The 14,262-nt window shown below is 51.1% G+C and overlaps 2 protein-coding genes across 2 annotated transcripts in view; one reads left to right on the top strand and one right to left on the bottom strand.

Annotated features, from left to right (window-relative positions):
* DNAH1 (dynein axonemal heavy chain 1) overlaps positions 1–14,262 on the top strand; it is a 72,081-nt gene that overhangs the window by 44,894 nt on the left and 12,925 nt on the right. Inside the window, 9 exon segments of the mRNA XM_075432705.1 lie at positions 1,023–1,201; positions 2,015–2,245; positions 3,604–3,800; positions 4,654–4,789; positions 5,941–6,149; positions 6,931–7,102; positions 7,456–7,647; positions 8,149–8,259; positions 9,389–9,574. Coding sequence (XP_075288820.1) covers positions 1,023–1,201; positions 2,015–2,245; positions 3,604–3,800; positions 4,654–4,789; positions 5,941–6,149; positions 6,931–7,102; positions 7,456–7,647; positions 8,149–8,259; positions 9,389–9,574 — 1,613 coding nt within the window.
* Positions 10,547–13,960, bottom strand: LOC142362758 (HAUS augmin-like complex subunit 3). The gene is made up of 4 exons (XM_075433053.1): positions 12,701–13,960; positions 12,085–12,524; positions 11,235–11,451; positions 10,547–10,825 (listed from the first exon to the last, which is right to left on the bottom strand). Exons 1-4 carry the CDS (start codon positions 13,958–13,960, stop codon positions 10,547–10,549), a joined length of 2,196 nt encoding a protein of 731 aa, XP_075289168.1.

The raw sequence follows: 14,262 nt of genomic DNA, 5'->3' as shown, positions 1-14,262 counted from the left end.
ACCTGTGCTTGCAGCAGACAGACACTTTCCCAGACAACAGCCTTCTGTGGAAGCAGAGCCTTCTGTTACTCTCCATCTGCTGCAGCCTGCGGACAGCTGAGCAGGGAGGATCCAAGCATGGTGCTACAGCCACCCAGAAAACAGGGTTTGCTTGGAGTGAAATGAGACCTCTTATATTTGACAGGGTGGGAATTTAGGATCATCTTTGCAAATGTGCCCTCATCTGCAAACCTGCCAGTAGGAAGGAGTGAGAATAGCAAGTTATGAGAGAAGCAAAGCAGAACTTTCTGAGTGCTTGCAATATTCACAAGCATCAGTACCTGACTGTGAGCTCAGGGGCACACGGAAGCATCTAGCTGTGATTTAAAAAGAAATTAAAGAATTTTGGAAATAATGCAAAAAAGTGCAAAAGGTGTCACAGGGCTCTGCTTCCCCAGGAGTGTTTGTGATGAACTTAATTGGGAGTAAAAAAAAACACAAGTATTTTATGCTCTAAAACTGGCAGCTGTGTTTAAATCTTGCCAAACTATTGCATGAGAAATTTTCCTTCAGTGGCTTTGCATTTGCTGAGCTTCTTCAATTGCAAGGCAATTTAGCTAAGGAGAGCACTCCCACCTTCTAGCTTATAAGTAGCTGAGACTCCGCTGCAGGAGTACAAGGAGGTAGAAGGAAAACCTGTCTGGAGTATTCCAAGTAGACACCAATTACCCCTCTGTCAGCATCTCCTCTCTCCCTGGGGTGCATGAACTCTTAACACCGCAGAATTGTTGTGACACATTCTTCCCTCCCCAAATCCAATTCCCTTTGGTTGGGAAACTCATTGGCAAACTGTCCACTGCAGTGAGCGGGTGCTTGGTCAGGTCACCACACAGTCTCTGCATAAGAAAGCAGAAGAAAAGTATGTTCCTGTCCAAATCCTAGCAACGCCTTTGCCACTTGGTGCCACCTGTCTGCACTGCTAGGACCTTCTCATCCCAGAGTCATCACCTTGGCATCCTCTCCACCTTCCTCTGTCTCTGCAGCGGGAGCGCCTGCAGTCAAAGACTTGAACGAGCCTTTGGTTGATGCCACTATTGGCATGTATTTGACCATCACGTCCCAGTTGCTGCCCACGCCAGCGAAGTCGCATTACACTTTCAACCTGAGAGACCTCTCCAAGGTGTTCCAGGGCATGCTCATGGCTGAGCCCAGCCAGATCGAGGTGAGTCTTCCCATCAGCACAGCCGTGCCACCCAGGGAACACCAGAAAGGTTCCAGTTCAGGCCTCATTGACAGGCCTGCAAACAGGCCTCAGTGTCTTGTTGAAGCTGCATTTTGGTACCGTGCAGTGAATGTGGCGACCTTTTCTTTGGCTATATTGCCTAGTGCCAGTAGTAAACAGACCCCCCCGCCACCCCAACCCTTCCTTGGCGTGGAAGCAGGTGGAGTGACCACAGGGAGTCAGTACGACACAGCCCAGCATTTCAGGGCTGAGTGGAGCTACAGGGGACCAGAAAGGGGACCACACAGGGGCAGAGGTGTTGTCCTGTTACCAGCTTGTCTCTGTGGAAGGAGGTCCTCTCCTGAGGACCTTGCTCTTTCTCCAGCCTAACCAGTAGAGTTTGACTTACCGCGGGAAGTACTTGGGACCCTGGTTCTGTGCTACACGTGAATAAAAGGATCTTTCCAAAAAACACAAGAACTTCTGAAACCAGTAAAAATTAAACAGGGGGAAAGATAAGGACAAGCAATATGGAATTTAAATCTCTCAGAGAAAGCCTGACATGTGGACAAATAAAGGGGGGATTAGCTGATGCTGTAATGAGCTCTCTGCAAAGCAGCTGTTTTGACAAGAGTTGTTTCTGAGAGGAGAAGGGAACGCAGCTTCCTCAGCCCAATTCTTTCTCCACTCCAGCTGCCTTCTAGCAGTATTGGAGCTGGCCGCATGCCGGGCAGGAGCCAGCTTAGCTGATAGCCGGGCTCTCAGTACTTTCCTGCTTTTCTCATGGGGGTGTTTTGCTGGGTTTCCTGCCAGAACAAACTGCACCTGCTGAGACTGTGGTACCATGAGAGCTGCCGGGTCTTCTGTGATCGCCTGGTCAGCAAGGAGGAGCGGACCTGGTTTGACACCCTGATGAAGAGTATGATGGAGCAGTTAGGCACCACTTTTGAGGAGGTCATCCCCTTCCAGCCAGTTCTGTTTGGGGACTTCATGGAGCCAGGTGCCAGTATCAAACTGTACAAGGCAATTGACAGCCAGGAAAAGGTAAGGACCCTGGGAATCATAATGCTGTGAACTATGTTCACATCTTCCAAGTCTCCTGCAAACAAAACAAAGCAGTTAATTGTAACCATGAGGCTGCTTGAACTGAAGGTGTCTGGAAACCTCCCAGGGCTCTCCTGTGAAGTCCTACCCCAGATATGGATAGTGGCTGCATTTGGTGCAATGGGAAGTTGAGGTGGAACAAGCTGTCTCTGTATTGCCATCCTGGGGGCAGCCTGCTATGCCAAATCTCCCAAATGAGCTGCACTTGGGACTGAAAAGTGAAATTTGCTGGAAAGAAATGGCACATTACCCCCAAACAATACTACTTTTGCCATTAAAGGCGTCACAATTGACCTTTACAAGTAATTAATGTTACTGCCAGATTCTCTGTTGGAGAAGATACTACGAGTACTTTGGTAGTGATAATTAAGCAAAGGCAATGAGCATTGTGTTTTACACTCATCAGAAACAGAGGATTATCCTGTTCTCTCTCCTCTTGTGATAGCTGTGTGGCAAGGACTGGTAATTAACTGAGCTTTCCAATCTCTTTTGCAAAGTAGGTAGGCCTGTCCCCCACTGAGGTGAGCACAGCTGAGACAGCCAGACTTACCAAGCTGCTGCACAGTCCACTGGTGCACAGGACTGGCATCTAGGCAGGGATCTCAGCACTGTATGAGTTCCAGCTGATGTTGCTTGCCTGGGTTCACAGTGAGATTGCTGAGGGGGTGGGACCAAATCCCAGATGTCTTCTTGCTTCATCTGCTCTGGGCTGAGGGTGCTGTTGAAGAGCGCTCTGGAAAGGGCAGGAGAGTGCTCCTGCAGCTGTTCTGTGCCATGGCTGGACCAGGAGAGGAGTGCGCTTTACTTATCTACAGCCAGTGGGGTTTTCTTCCAGCACCTGTCCTTTCCAGCCAGAATCCTAAACACAGAGTGCAGCAGCAGACAGTGGTCAGCTACAGGCAGAGGAAGCTCCCCCAGAGGGAGGCCCTAGAAATGCATGGGTCAGGCATAAGCTATTTTATTTTGAACTACACCTTGCTGTTTCTGCAGGCAGACAGCACCATTGGGAGCAGCAGACCTTAGTCACTTGCCTGAGTTAAGGATCACCATTCAGCAGCTGCTGCCACCGCCAGCTAAATTCAGCCCAGTGCAGTGGCAGTTCCTGTAGGAGCACGGAGCAGAGAGCCATTACTTCCCCACAAGCAGCTCCTAGGGAGCAACTGAGGGGCAGCTGCTCCCAGACCCTGCTGAGCACCAGGCTCTGCTCTCCCAGATGCCTGGCTGTGCTTACAGACAACCATCCGCCCCCTCACAATTGCTTTGATCTGGTAGCCACAATTGACTCTTTCTGCCCGCAGCTGAAGGTTGTGATTGAAGATTACCTGGAGGAGTACAATCAAATCAACACCCCAGAGCTGAAGCTTGTGCTTTTCATGGATGCAATAGAGCACATCTGCAGAGTCAGCCGGATCCTGCGGCAGTCTCCAGGCAATGCTCTTCTCCTGGGTGTTGGGGGAAGTGGGAGACAGTCTCTCACCAGACTGGCATCTCACATGTAAGTAATGCACTCCTATGCACAGAACATGGAGCAACTCCATTGGAGCTGCCGCCAGAGAATCTCTTTTCCTGCCCTTCCTGCTACTGGTTACACATTTTTCTGGTTGCCAACTCTTCAGATTTAGCACTCGAGAGTTAGGGCTCGGTTAACATGCACATCTACACTAGAAAAATTGGACTCTTGCCTGCTAGTAGCTTGAGTTACTGCTGTGGGAGTGCAGTGAATGAGCAAATGCAGCATGGTCTGTGTCAGTTCACTGGCCTGTAGCGCACGGCATGGCAGGGGGAGAGACAGGGGCTTCTTCCTGGGAGCTGGGCAGCAGGAAGACAAAGACAGGAGCTACTAGTGACAAGTGATCAAGTGACACTGGCAGCCTGGCAAGTAGGACTGGTGAGTCTCGTGAGCCAAGAGGCCTCAAGGGGGAAACTTAAAGAGCCAGGGAACTAGGCTGAGGAAGAAAATTCTTCCAGCTCTCAATACAGGGTGTGATCCCAGAGAAACACAACCACAGTTCCCCGGTGCACTAGCCTCCAAGGGCAGCATCACAAAAAAATCCATGCTGAGTTGTTCCCTCTGCACTCTGAGGCACTGGGCCCAAGAAGCAGTGTGACACTGTTAGCTCATGGAGTTGTACTTCTGGTTTCTAGCTAGCTCAGGTATCTCTGCTTTGAGTAAAACATGTTCTTGGGTTGTTGGCTGAACATAAACAAGGACAGGCATGTGCTCAGGACACATTGCAGAAAAATAACTTGCTTGAGTCCTCTCCCCCTGAGTCCACAACACATACCCAGGATTGACAGAAGACGAGATTTTGATTTGATGTAACTCCACAGACTTGTCTTTCCTTTAGGGCAGATTATGAGTGTTTCCAGATCGAGCTGTCCAAAAATTATGGCATGACCGAATGGCGAGATGATGTGAGGAAGATCATGATGAAGGCAGGCCTTCAAAATCTACCCAAGACATTCCTATTCGTAGACACACAGGTACCGGAGTATTAGCATGGTGGACTCCATCTCAAAAGCAGAAACACATCTCTAAAATCAATAAATCCCCCTAAAGAGGGTTGAGGAACTTGATACAAACCAGCCACAACTTGCATTTCTAAGTAGCCCACCTTCATAATCTTCTAAAAAAGCCCCAGGGAAACTAAAGCTGGTGCATTTGTTGCTAGAGGTTCTTTAGAGCTGTGTGTGAGTGGGCTGATTCTTCTGTTGCTCAAGGAAGCCTCTTGCAGCTCCATCCAAGGGATTTTGTGGGATCAAAGATTTTAGACCCAGCTACCTGAAGCTAAGCACCACTGATGCTGGAAGTCCTAAGTAACATCATTCTCTTTCTGTTCAAAGATACCAGTAGATTTAGGGCCTTACGCCTGCTGGTTCCACAGGAGAATGTTGGCTTGTTACTGTAGACTGTTACTTGCTAATGACTAGGCCAACTTCTGGGATTCGTGGTTATATTCCCCATAGGCTTTGTTACTGCATTCATTATCATAGGAACCAAGTCCCTTCTGGTGGTGCCCTAAGCAGTGAGAGGAGTATCTGTCAAATGCTGCTTGTTCTTGCATGCCTTTCCCTGCAGTGAGAACTGTATGTGGGAGGAGAGGGGCATGGGAGGGTGCATTTAGTCAAGTAGAGGGATGCTGTGTATTTCTGATTCAGCAAAGGTGGAGAGGTGAGTGTAGCTCTGGAAGGAGATTGTCCCACGGACTGTGACACATCCCTAGAATTGCTCTGTCTCCCACACCGGTGACCTTTATCCTGATAGTGAAATGTTGTGTGCTGGAGGAATGAAGACCCAGAGCAACCTGGTGTCTGGGGCCTGGTTCCAGAGTCACTGCAAGATGGGGAGCAAGGCCCTGAGCTCAATTTGTCCATAAGGAGACAGTGAATGGGCAGAAGGAGGTTTGTTCTCAGACACACCTCCCCACCCTTGAAATGGCTGAACATGGCTGTTCAATTGGAAATGCTGGACAAGGGTCAGAGTATGATTTGCTGGAGCCAAGTGATCACAGAAATTATTTCTTACAACAGAGACTGAGGGCTATATTTATCCAGAAGTGATCTCCATGGCATGTGGAGACATGACATGTCTTAAGAAACTGCCTTTTTTTTTTCTCTCCTTATCATCTACTTAGATTAAAAATGAATCCTTCCTTGAGGACATCAACAACCTGCTCAACTCAGGTGACATTCCCAATATCTACAACCCTGATGATCAAGAACAGATCATGACAGCTATGAAGCCTGTTGTTCGAGATCTGGGGCAGCAGCCCACCAAGGCTAATCTGATGGCTGCATACACAGTACGAGTTCGCAGCAATATCCACGTGGTCCTGTGCATGAGGTACAGTTCAGGGGTAGGACTCCATTCTGTCAGTGTTAATTACTCCTTCCTTGTCCTTTGCCTTGCATCACTTTGTCATGGGACCTTTGTTTCTAAGCCTCTGACTTTGGAGGAGGAATAAGGTTTGCATACAGCCTTCCCGTAGGACTGGATACTTTATTTTTTTGCACTTTGCTGGTTTCAGTACGAAGTTTGAAAAGTTTAAGAATATGATTATATGTGATCCAGATTAAATACAAGCTTCCTCCCCCTTCATGCACCATCGAGCTGTTTGTTACAAAAATATCTTGCACCATGTTTACTCATTAATCTAGTGCATAGTCAATGAGCAGCTTGCTTGTTTGCAGGAGGGCTGCCAGAAGGTACAGGACATTCTCAGTGCAAGAACAAGTGGAAGAATCGGGGCCATGACTTTGGTCCAGTGATGCAATCTCTGCACTCACCTGCTTGAAATAGAGTTCAGATCACATTTATTTCTTACCTCTTAACTGTTCTTCCTATGGAGGGACCCAGAAAACATCACCCCACTACCATCTTAATACTTGCAGAATATACCCAGGACTTCCACGGAGTGAGCTATGGCATACAACTTAGGACATGCAGCTCACTGCCTGAACTTTCATTCCCTATTATTTCCCTCCCTCCTCCTCCTTCCTGTGGTATATTCCCTTCCTTCTCACTCTGTAAGAATTCAGGATGGTTCTAGGGAAGTAGGAAAGCTATTTTATTCTTGTATCTCTAGCTAGTTCTAACATCTCTTTTCTGCATGTCTTTCCCTCAGCCCTATTGGAGAAGTTTTCCGTGCACGCTTGAGACAGTTCCCCTCTCTTGTGAACTGCTGTACCATCAACTGGTTTAATGAGTGGCCTGCTGAAGCTCTGCAGTGCGTTGCCTCCTCCTTCTTACATGAGATCCCACATCTTGGTGACAGTACTGAAGATGTCAATGGGATGGTAGGTGCCACACTCAACACAAAACACAGCTCCTGTACGCTCAATGTGCCATGCCTCTAGATACACATAGACAATGAATACAGGACGCACCTGCAGAAAGGTCCTACCCCATAGCAGAAATGTTTCAGGGCAGGGTCATTCAAATACAGAACTGGTTAGCTTTTGTATGCCTTGAAATGGCCACGTCCATTTATCACCCTCTCTCCATATGGCATTGAAGCCCCTATGTGTATATAAGATCTGCTGTGACTTAAGCTCTTTGTAAGCCCCTTGTCCTCTCTGTGGCATCACATAGACTTGCCTACCACATTTTCAGTACTGAATAAGATTGTTTCTTTCCTTTCTCTTTATAGATTCAAGTGTGTGTAGAAGTCCATCAGAGCGTGGCAAAGAAGTGCCAGGTGTACCTTGCAGAGCTGGCCAGACACAATTATGTCACTCCCAAGAGCTACCTCGAGTTCCTCAGCATCTTCAGTTCCCTGATTGAAAAGAAGAAACAGGAACTGAAGACAGCCCAGAAAAGGATGAAAAGTGGCCTGGACAAGGTTCGTCCCTCACACCCAGGAGAGCTTTGGGCCCCCCTTACCTTTTCTGAGCAGTGTATTTATAGCTGCAGAGATGCAGTGAAGATGCCCTACACATCTCCTGTGTAACAGGAGAAAATTCATGCTAAAGCAAATGAGAACTATGCCTTCTGCCCGAGTCAGTCTGTCTGAAGGTCTGAGTCTGTAACAGCTCTAAAAGAGGAATGGTCCCCAGTCTTTGGGGACCACAGACATCCCTGTAGCTCATCATCTTTCAGGGTGTTTCTTATTAACCTTTTAACTGAAAGCCCTATAACAGCAACATTGTTCTGCTGGCTGATTCCCATAAGCTTATGAAGTAATACCCATTATGTGCCAGGTTGTTGCTTAAGCAGGGATCGGGGCAAGACCTGCTTTGTACAGCCTGACACTGGGCAGGGAGCACCCACCAGGGCAGCACAGCTACTTCCTGGGGCTTCGCGTGGCTGCTGCCTGTGCTCTCACTCTGCTCTGCTCCCACAGCTCCTGCAGACAGCAGAAGATGTAGCAAGGATGCAGGAGGAGCTGGAGTCCGCCCGCCCTCTCCTGGCACAGGCAGCCAAGGACACACTGGCAACCATGGAGCAACTACAGGTACCGCTGCTGGACATCCCTGCACTTTCCAAGGCTGACTGCTCGGAGTGGACACAGGGTTTGGGGAGGTCTTACAGGGATTGTACAAAATCCTACTTCATCTGACAGTAAGAAGGCTTCAGATTAGCACAACCAGCATTTATGCAGAGCAGCACTGCCAGCAAGAGTGGCCTGCTGCTGGGTTTCCTGCTCTGGTGTTGATGGGGGCCAGTCACAATCTACCAGCCACTTGCTAGCAGAAGCAATGGCTCACATGCCCCTGTCTGAAACCACAACCCAGGGGTCAGTCAACCAAGCTACCAGCTCCTTTCCTCACAGGTTTAGATCCTTGCAAGCACAGACTAGCAGCACTACTAACAGTCCTCACGTAGCCTGAGCAGCTTCAGGCCCAGACTGTTGTTGCTGAAAAGGATCATTCCCCCACATCCCATCCCCAGGTAGCTGATCTAGCTGCAGCCTGCCCCTGCTAGCCCCGGGGATCATCACACACAGTCACTTCTGCCACTGCAGAAGAGGGAACTGTCCTGTGTCAGCTGTCACTACCTTCACTCCTCCTTGTGTTCCTGCCTGTCTCCTGCTGTGGGATGGCCAGATGGAGACAGAGGGAGCAGAGACGCTAACATCGTACAGCTCTGCATGCAAAGGGGAAGGAATCTGCAGTTGCCTGTGTTCCCCACACAGCAGATAAAGATTTGGGTATATTCCACATTCCCTCTACCCCTCCTGGTAGTGTTTTAACCCTGGGGGTAGGCAGAAGTGACAGTTTTAGAAGCAAAACGTTCAGCATATCTTCTTACTCCTCCATCTCCCTACCCATTTGCATCCGTATGCATCCTCTCCCTGTGCCAGTTGGAAAAATGGGTAGAGCAGCTAATTCCTGCAGGACTGACAGCATTCCGGGCACAGCCAGAGCTGGAGATTGTGGATGATCTCTACAGGCTGACAAAAACCTCCTGCCACTGTGATGCAGAAAGGAGATTCCCTCCAGCAGTTAGGCCCCAGCATGTCTCTGCTGGAAGGAAACACATGACCTGCCAGGACACCTGTGGTCCTTACCTGGCAGTGCTGAGCCAAGCCAAAGGGGTGCCCTGGCTCCGGCACACTTCTGAGACCATTTCTGGTGTTGCAGGTGGACACAGCTGTGGCTGAAGAGACAAGAAGGGCTGTGCAGGCTGAGGAGATGAAGGCCAAAGTGAAAGCTCAGACAGCCCAAGCCATTGCAGATGATGCTCAGAAGGACCTGGCTGAAGCCCTCCCAGCCCTGGATGCTGCTCTTGCCAGCCTGAGGAACCTCAACAAAAGCGACGTTACAGAGGTAACTGGGTTGAGGAGGGAGGGTGGCAGAGCTGGGTCTGTTCCTGGATGGCCTCTCACTTTGCAGCAATTCCTCTTCTGTAAGCCTGCAGCATCCCCAACCCTTTCCAGCACCTCCACCCAGCCCCCTGGGCTCACAGTCTGGGCAGCTGGCCATGTAGCTTCTCACCTTCTCTCCTTCCAAAGCAAAGAGTTTTGAAGGGCAGAGAGGCAGCAACTGGCTCCTGGCTGTTCCTACATGTTGCTTCCAACTGTGCCCGAGAGGGTGTTGAGGAGGGCTCACCTGATGGTGCCTGTCCATGGGGATAGGTGGTAGGCAGTAGCACAATGCAACCCCAAGGATGGACTGGACAGCACAGAGACAGATCTAGCAGCACACCGTCTGAGCCAGCAGGCTTTTCTGAAGTGGCATCCACCATAGGCAGAAAAGAGGACGAGGCAGTGGCTGATGAGCCAACTTCAAGGAATACTGACTTGAAACAGGATAGTCAGAGCACTGATAGTCAGATACTGGCAAGTATCACAGCCCATAGCCAAGTGCAAACTGAAGTACAAGATTTCACTGCACAGGGTGTAAAAGCTGTGGAGGGAAAGGACAAGCTTATTGACCTGCAATTCTGAATAACAGACCTTTTTATTTCCCACAAAACATACAAGACTCCTTTCCCCAGAAGGTGTGGAAAGATAGTGTCAGTCCACTTACCCCCAGCACCCCTCCTCTTGTAGACTTGACATGAAAAGTCTCATATCTATAGAAGGCTTCCAATGCCAGCTCACAAGATGCATCAGTTTCTTATACATCATCTAACCCACCCACCAGCTTCAGGAAACTCTTCATTTAAGGAATAAGCTCCCTGCTTCTTCATGGCTGCTGGGCCATGACCCAAGTAACCTGTCACTGGAGCCAGGACCACCAGAGCTCTCTCCCAGCCCAGGATTAATGACCCAGCCCAGTGAAAAGAGGACATCACTTCTATGGAAGGGAGCAAGCATCCCTTTGACTTCCCTTTGCATAGGGCAGCTCCATCTGTGGTCCCTTGGAGGAAGCTGACATCTGCTTCTCCAGCTCCTCCACCACCTCTCTCAGCCGATCTTCATTGCAGTAGAAATACACATAAAGGTTGCGCTGTGTCTGCAGGATAGGGCTCTCCAGAGATCTGCGCTTGACCATCAAGTCACTCAGGAGGTCTGTCATCAGTTGGCAGAGGTGGTCCTGCATGGTGATCAGTTGCTGCATCAGCTCTGTGGTCTCCTGAGGGGCAGAGCCCAAATACATGTGAACATACAGAAAGAGGGGGATTTCTTCCCACCTATGGAACAGCTCAGCCCACCAGAAACAAACTACCTGCCTGGCCCTGGCCTCCAAACACATCCGGTCCAAAGAACAGTTAGCTTACTGGGCCGCCTTGGCGAAGGCATCCCAAACTCTGTACTTAACAGCACATGTGAAACAGCGAGAGTCACCTTTGTCCCTCAGCCAGCCGCTGCCTCGCTGGATAGCTTTTCAGGACAAGGCAAGATTCAGGCCAACATCCTCTCCCTCTGAGGGCTGCGAGGCATGAAGTTCTACTCGCTGCACCCAGGAAGGATGGCACAAAGGGTTTTGACTCACAGCCCCATGCCACCCAGCAAGGTCTACTGGAGCAGGAGAGCTCTCTTACCGGAGGGGAGAGCTGCAGCTGGTTGGAGCTATTGTACAGTTGCCAGTAGAGCACCTCTGTGGAGGACTCCAGGGCAGGGAGCTGGGACATGGGAGCTGCCAGCTGTGCTTCCAGCACCCTCTGGTCCTCAACCAACTGGGAGCACTGGGCTTCTATGGCCTCATAGCTGTGGAAGAGCTGCTCCTCCTGATCTTGCCGCACCAGCATGTCCCAGAGCCTGCAAGAGGGGACAAACAGCCAGAGGTGAGGAAGAACAGGGCTCAGGGGATGTTGTGTGCTGTGGGACTGGGATGCAAGCAGCTGTTGGGCAGCAATGAGAGGACAGCCACTGCTGGTGAGCAGCCCAGGGGTCTGGGAAGAGCACCATACAGGACCAGGCTGGCTCAAGAGCCAGTCAGGGACTCCTTGCTGGCAGACACCAGCACCAGCTACTCCAGAGCTGTGCAGGGAGGACTGAGAAGCTGCTGTCAGTGCAGGATACCCAACCAGAGAAAGCTCTTGCTCCAAGCAGCTTGTGCTTCCTTCTGGCCCAGCTCTTCTTCTCCATGGCTGAAGACCTGCCTCTCCACTCTCAACCTTCACATCCTAGGAAAACCTCTGTTCTCCATACTCATTCCCTTCTCCAAGCCCATGCTTTGCAGCATCACCCCTGGCCATCCAGAAACAAGCAAATGCCATCTTCTGGGGAATTTCACACCACCATGGAATCAGGGTGGCTCTGCACTGGCGGAAGAGCACTGCCAGACTGCCTGGTAGCTTGGATCTGTCACGTGCCTCTCGCATTTCCCGTGCCACCTCCCCAAAATCTAGTTTGTTCCTCATGCACACACTCACACACAGAGGCCCTTACCGTACAGCAGAGAGATCTTTGGGGTCTATCCATGTGCGTGGACAATCCTTCTGGGAAGAGCTGGCATCTTTGAAGTAGTCCTGCTGCTCCTGCAGCCTGGTCTCAGCTTCCCTCATGGCAGTTTCCATCTTCCTCAGTCGAGCAGCCTTCTGGTTCAGCTCCTTTCTCTCCCGTTTCAGCTGGAGCTCCAGCAGATCCAGGCGGCTGTGCTGGTTTGCCAGCCATGCAGCTGCCTCCTCCTGCCTCCTGGCAGCGTGCTGCAGACGGGCAGCTTCCCGGCTGACCTGCCTCTGCAGGATGGGCAGGCGGGAGCGGCAGGCCTCTGCCTTCAGCAGGGGTGGCAGCTGGTGGGTCAGGATCTGCGTGATATCGCAACGCAGGGCGTGAAGCTGCATCTCAAGCATGGCAGCCTGACTCTGGAGCTCTGCCTTGACTTCATGCTGTGCAGGGGGAAGACAAGACAGGCTGGTGTCAGAGTGCACAGCTAGTGCTGCCCAGCTCTGCCACCCGCTCCCGACATGTCAGCTGCACTCCAGCATGTGACAGGAGGGTCTGCCCGCAGCACAGGCAGACCTTGCCACAAAGGGTGGTGGAGGAAAGGGAGCACTGGCCCTACCTCGTTCTCCTCGAGAGCTTCCAGAGTCCGCTGGGCCCACTCCACAGCAGCACAGTTGCCTTCCACTTTTGCTGACATGACTATAACCTCCCTCTGGGCACAGATATGCGCTTTCTCTATTCGGCTCAGCTCCTTCCAGTAGCTGTCTTGGTCCCCCAGTAGTTTATCTCCATCAGTCCCAAGACTTTTTTGCATCGTTGTTTGCTTGGCATCCATTCTCTCTGTGGCTTCCTGGCTACCACCTTTCTCCTCATCATCTCCTGTGTTCAACACCTCTCTCCCAGTCTTCCCCTCTGCTAGGAGTTCTGCCTTCAAGCCTTGGGCCAGTATTCCCTGACTTGCTGGTGCCACCCCCCATGGTGTCTTTGCACACTCTTGATAAGGAGCTCCTCTTCTTCCTTCCAGTATTTCCCACTCTGAAGCCATCTGTTTCTCAGCCTCCAGCCTTTCCTTCAGACTGCTCTCTCCCTGTGCACTTGCTCCCTGAGCGTCTGGAGCCTGATCACTCCCCAGCAGGACCTGCTGGAAGAACCTCTCAAACCTGTCAGTGGCCTGTTGTTCTAGTTCCATGTAAGGGCCAAGATCCATCTCACACAGCAGCGCTGGTGGGCGGCCTTTCCCCATGTTACCATACCACTCTGCCAGCTGCTTTGCAGCCTTGCTGATCTGGCTCAGGACAGCACTAGTTTGGAAGATCTCCGCTTCCAGGTCCATCTGAGCCTTCCTCAAGTCCTGCTTCACCGTTTTCTCCTCCTCCTCCAAATACATCAGCTCCCGCTGCAGGTTGGCTGTCCAGACCTGCAACTTGCTCTGCCGCCAGAGCTGACGGTCATGATAGTCCTGAAGCTCCTGAAGCTCCTGCTGCAGGGCCTTCAAAGAGGGATGTCCATCATCCAGTATCATGCTTGGGAGCTGTGAGAACTGGCAGCATGTCTGCAATGCCTTCTCCAGGGCATCACCTTCCAGGATGGGCTTGCCTGCAGCCAGCAGGGCATCATAGGCCTCCACCTCAGCTGGGCTCAACACATTCTCCTCACTCACCGTGCTGCAGAACCACTCAAGGAACTGCTTTGTCTGAGGGCAGTCAAAAAGCCAGTCAAAGTCCTTCTCACAGAAGGTGTCTGCATGGGGGTAGACCAGCCTCAGCGTCGCCATGAACTCTGCTCCTCTGTTGACTGTGTCCAGTGGGAAGGCCTGGGAGTATCTCTGGCGGAGCATGGCAAGGATGGTCAGCACTAGAAGGGAAAAAGCAGGGGTCATCCTTAAGGGTCCTGACACCCACAGCCAGCACAAGGGTGCCGGCAGCGGCACTCATAGCTGCCTGCTTGAGGAGAGACTCAAGCAGCCCCTGCGCAAGCACTTCAGACCAGCTTATGGGGTGCAGCATTGCTATGGTGCGGTACAAGTCCAATGAGAGCCCACAGAGCAAGGGACAAAACCTGCCCATGCCCCATTTTCATACAGCCTCCTCCCCAGGGCCACACAGATCTAGCTCCTTTGCCAAGACATCTTCAGCCTGTCAGATAGACCTGTCAGTGCCAGGGCAAGCTTTTTGAGCCTAC

Source organism: Opisthocomus hoazin, chromosome 11, assembly GCF_030867145.1.
Source record: "Opisthocomus hoazin isolate bOpiHoa1 chromosome 11, bOpiHoa1.hap1, whole genome shotgun sequence".
In the NCBI taxonomy this organism is placed as follows: Eukaryota; Metazoa; Chordata; class Aves; order Opisthocomiformes; family Opisthocomidae; genus Opisthocomus; species Opisthocomus hoazin.
The sequence above is the reverse complement of the archived record's forward strand: the minus strand, read 5'-3'. Positions and strand labels throughout refer to the sequence as shown.

Coding starts and splice junctions, on each gene's coding strand:
- LOC142362758 (XM_075433053.1), bottom strand. CDS start 13,960: ATGACCCCTGCTTTTTCCCTTCTAGTGCTGACCATCCTTGCCATGCTC. Junction 11,452..12,084: donor AAAGATCTCTCTGCTGTACG/GTAAGGGCCTCT, acceptor CCCCTCTTGCAG/GCTCTGGGACATGCTGGTGC. Junction 10,826..11,234: donor AGCTGCAGCTCTCCCCTCCG/GTAAGAGAGCTC, acceptor TCTGCCCCTCAG/GAGACCACAGAGCTGATGCA.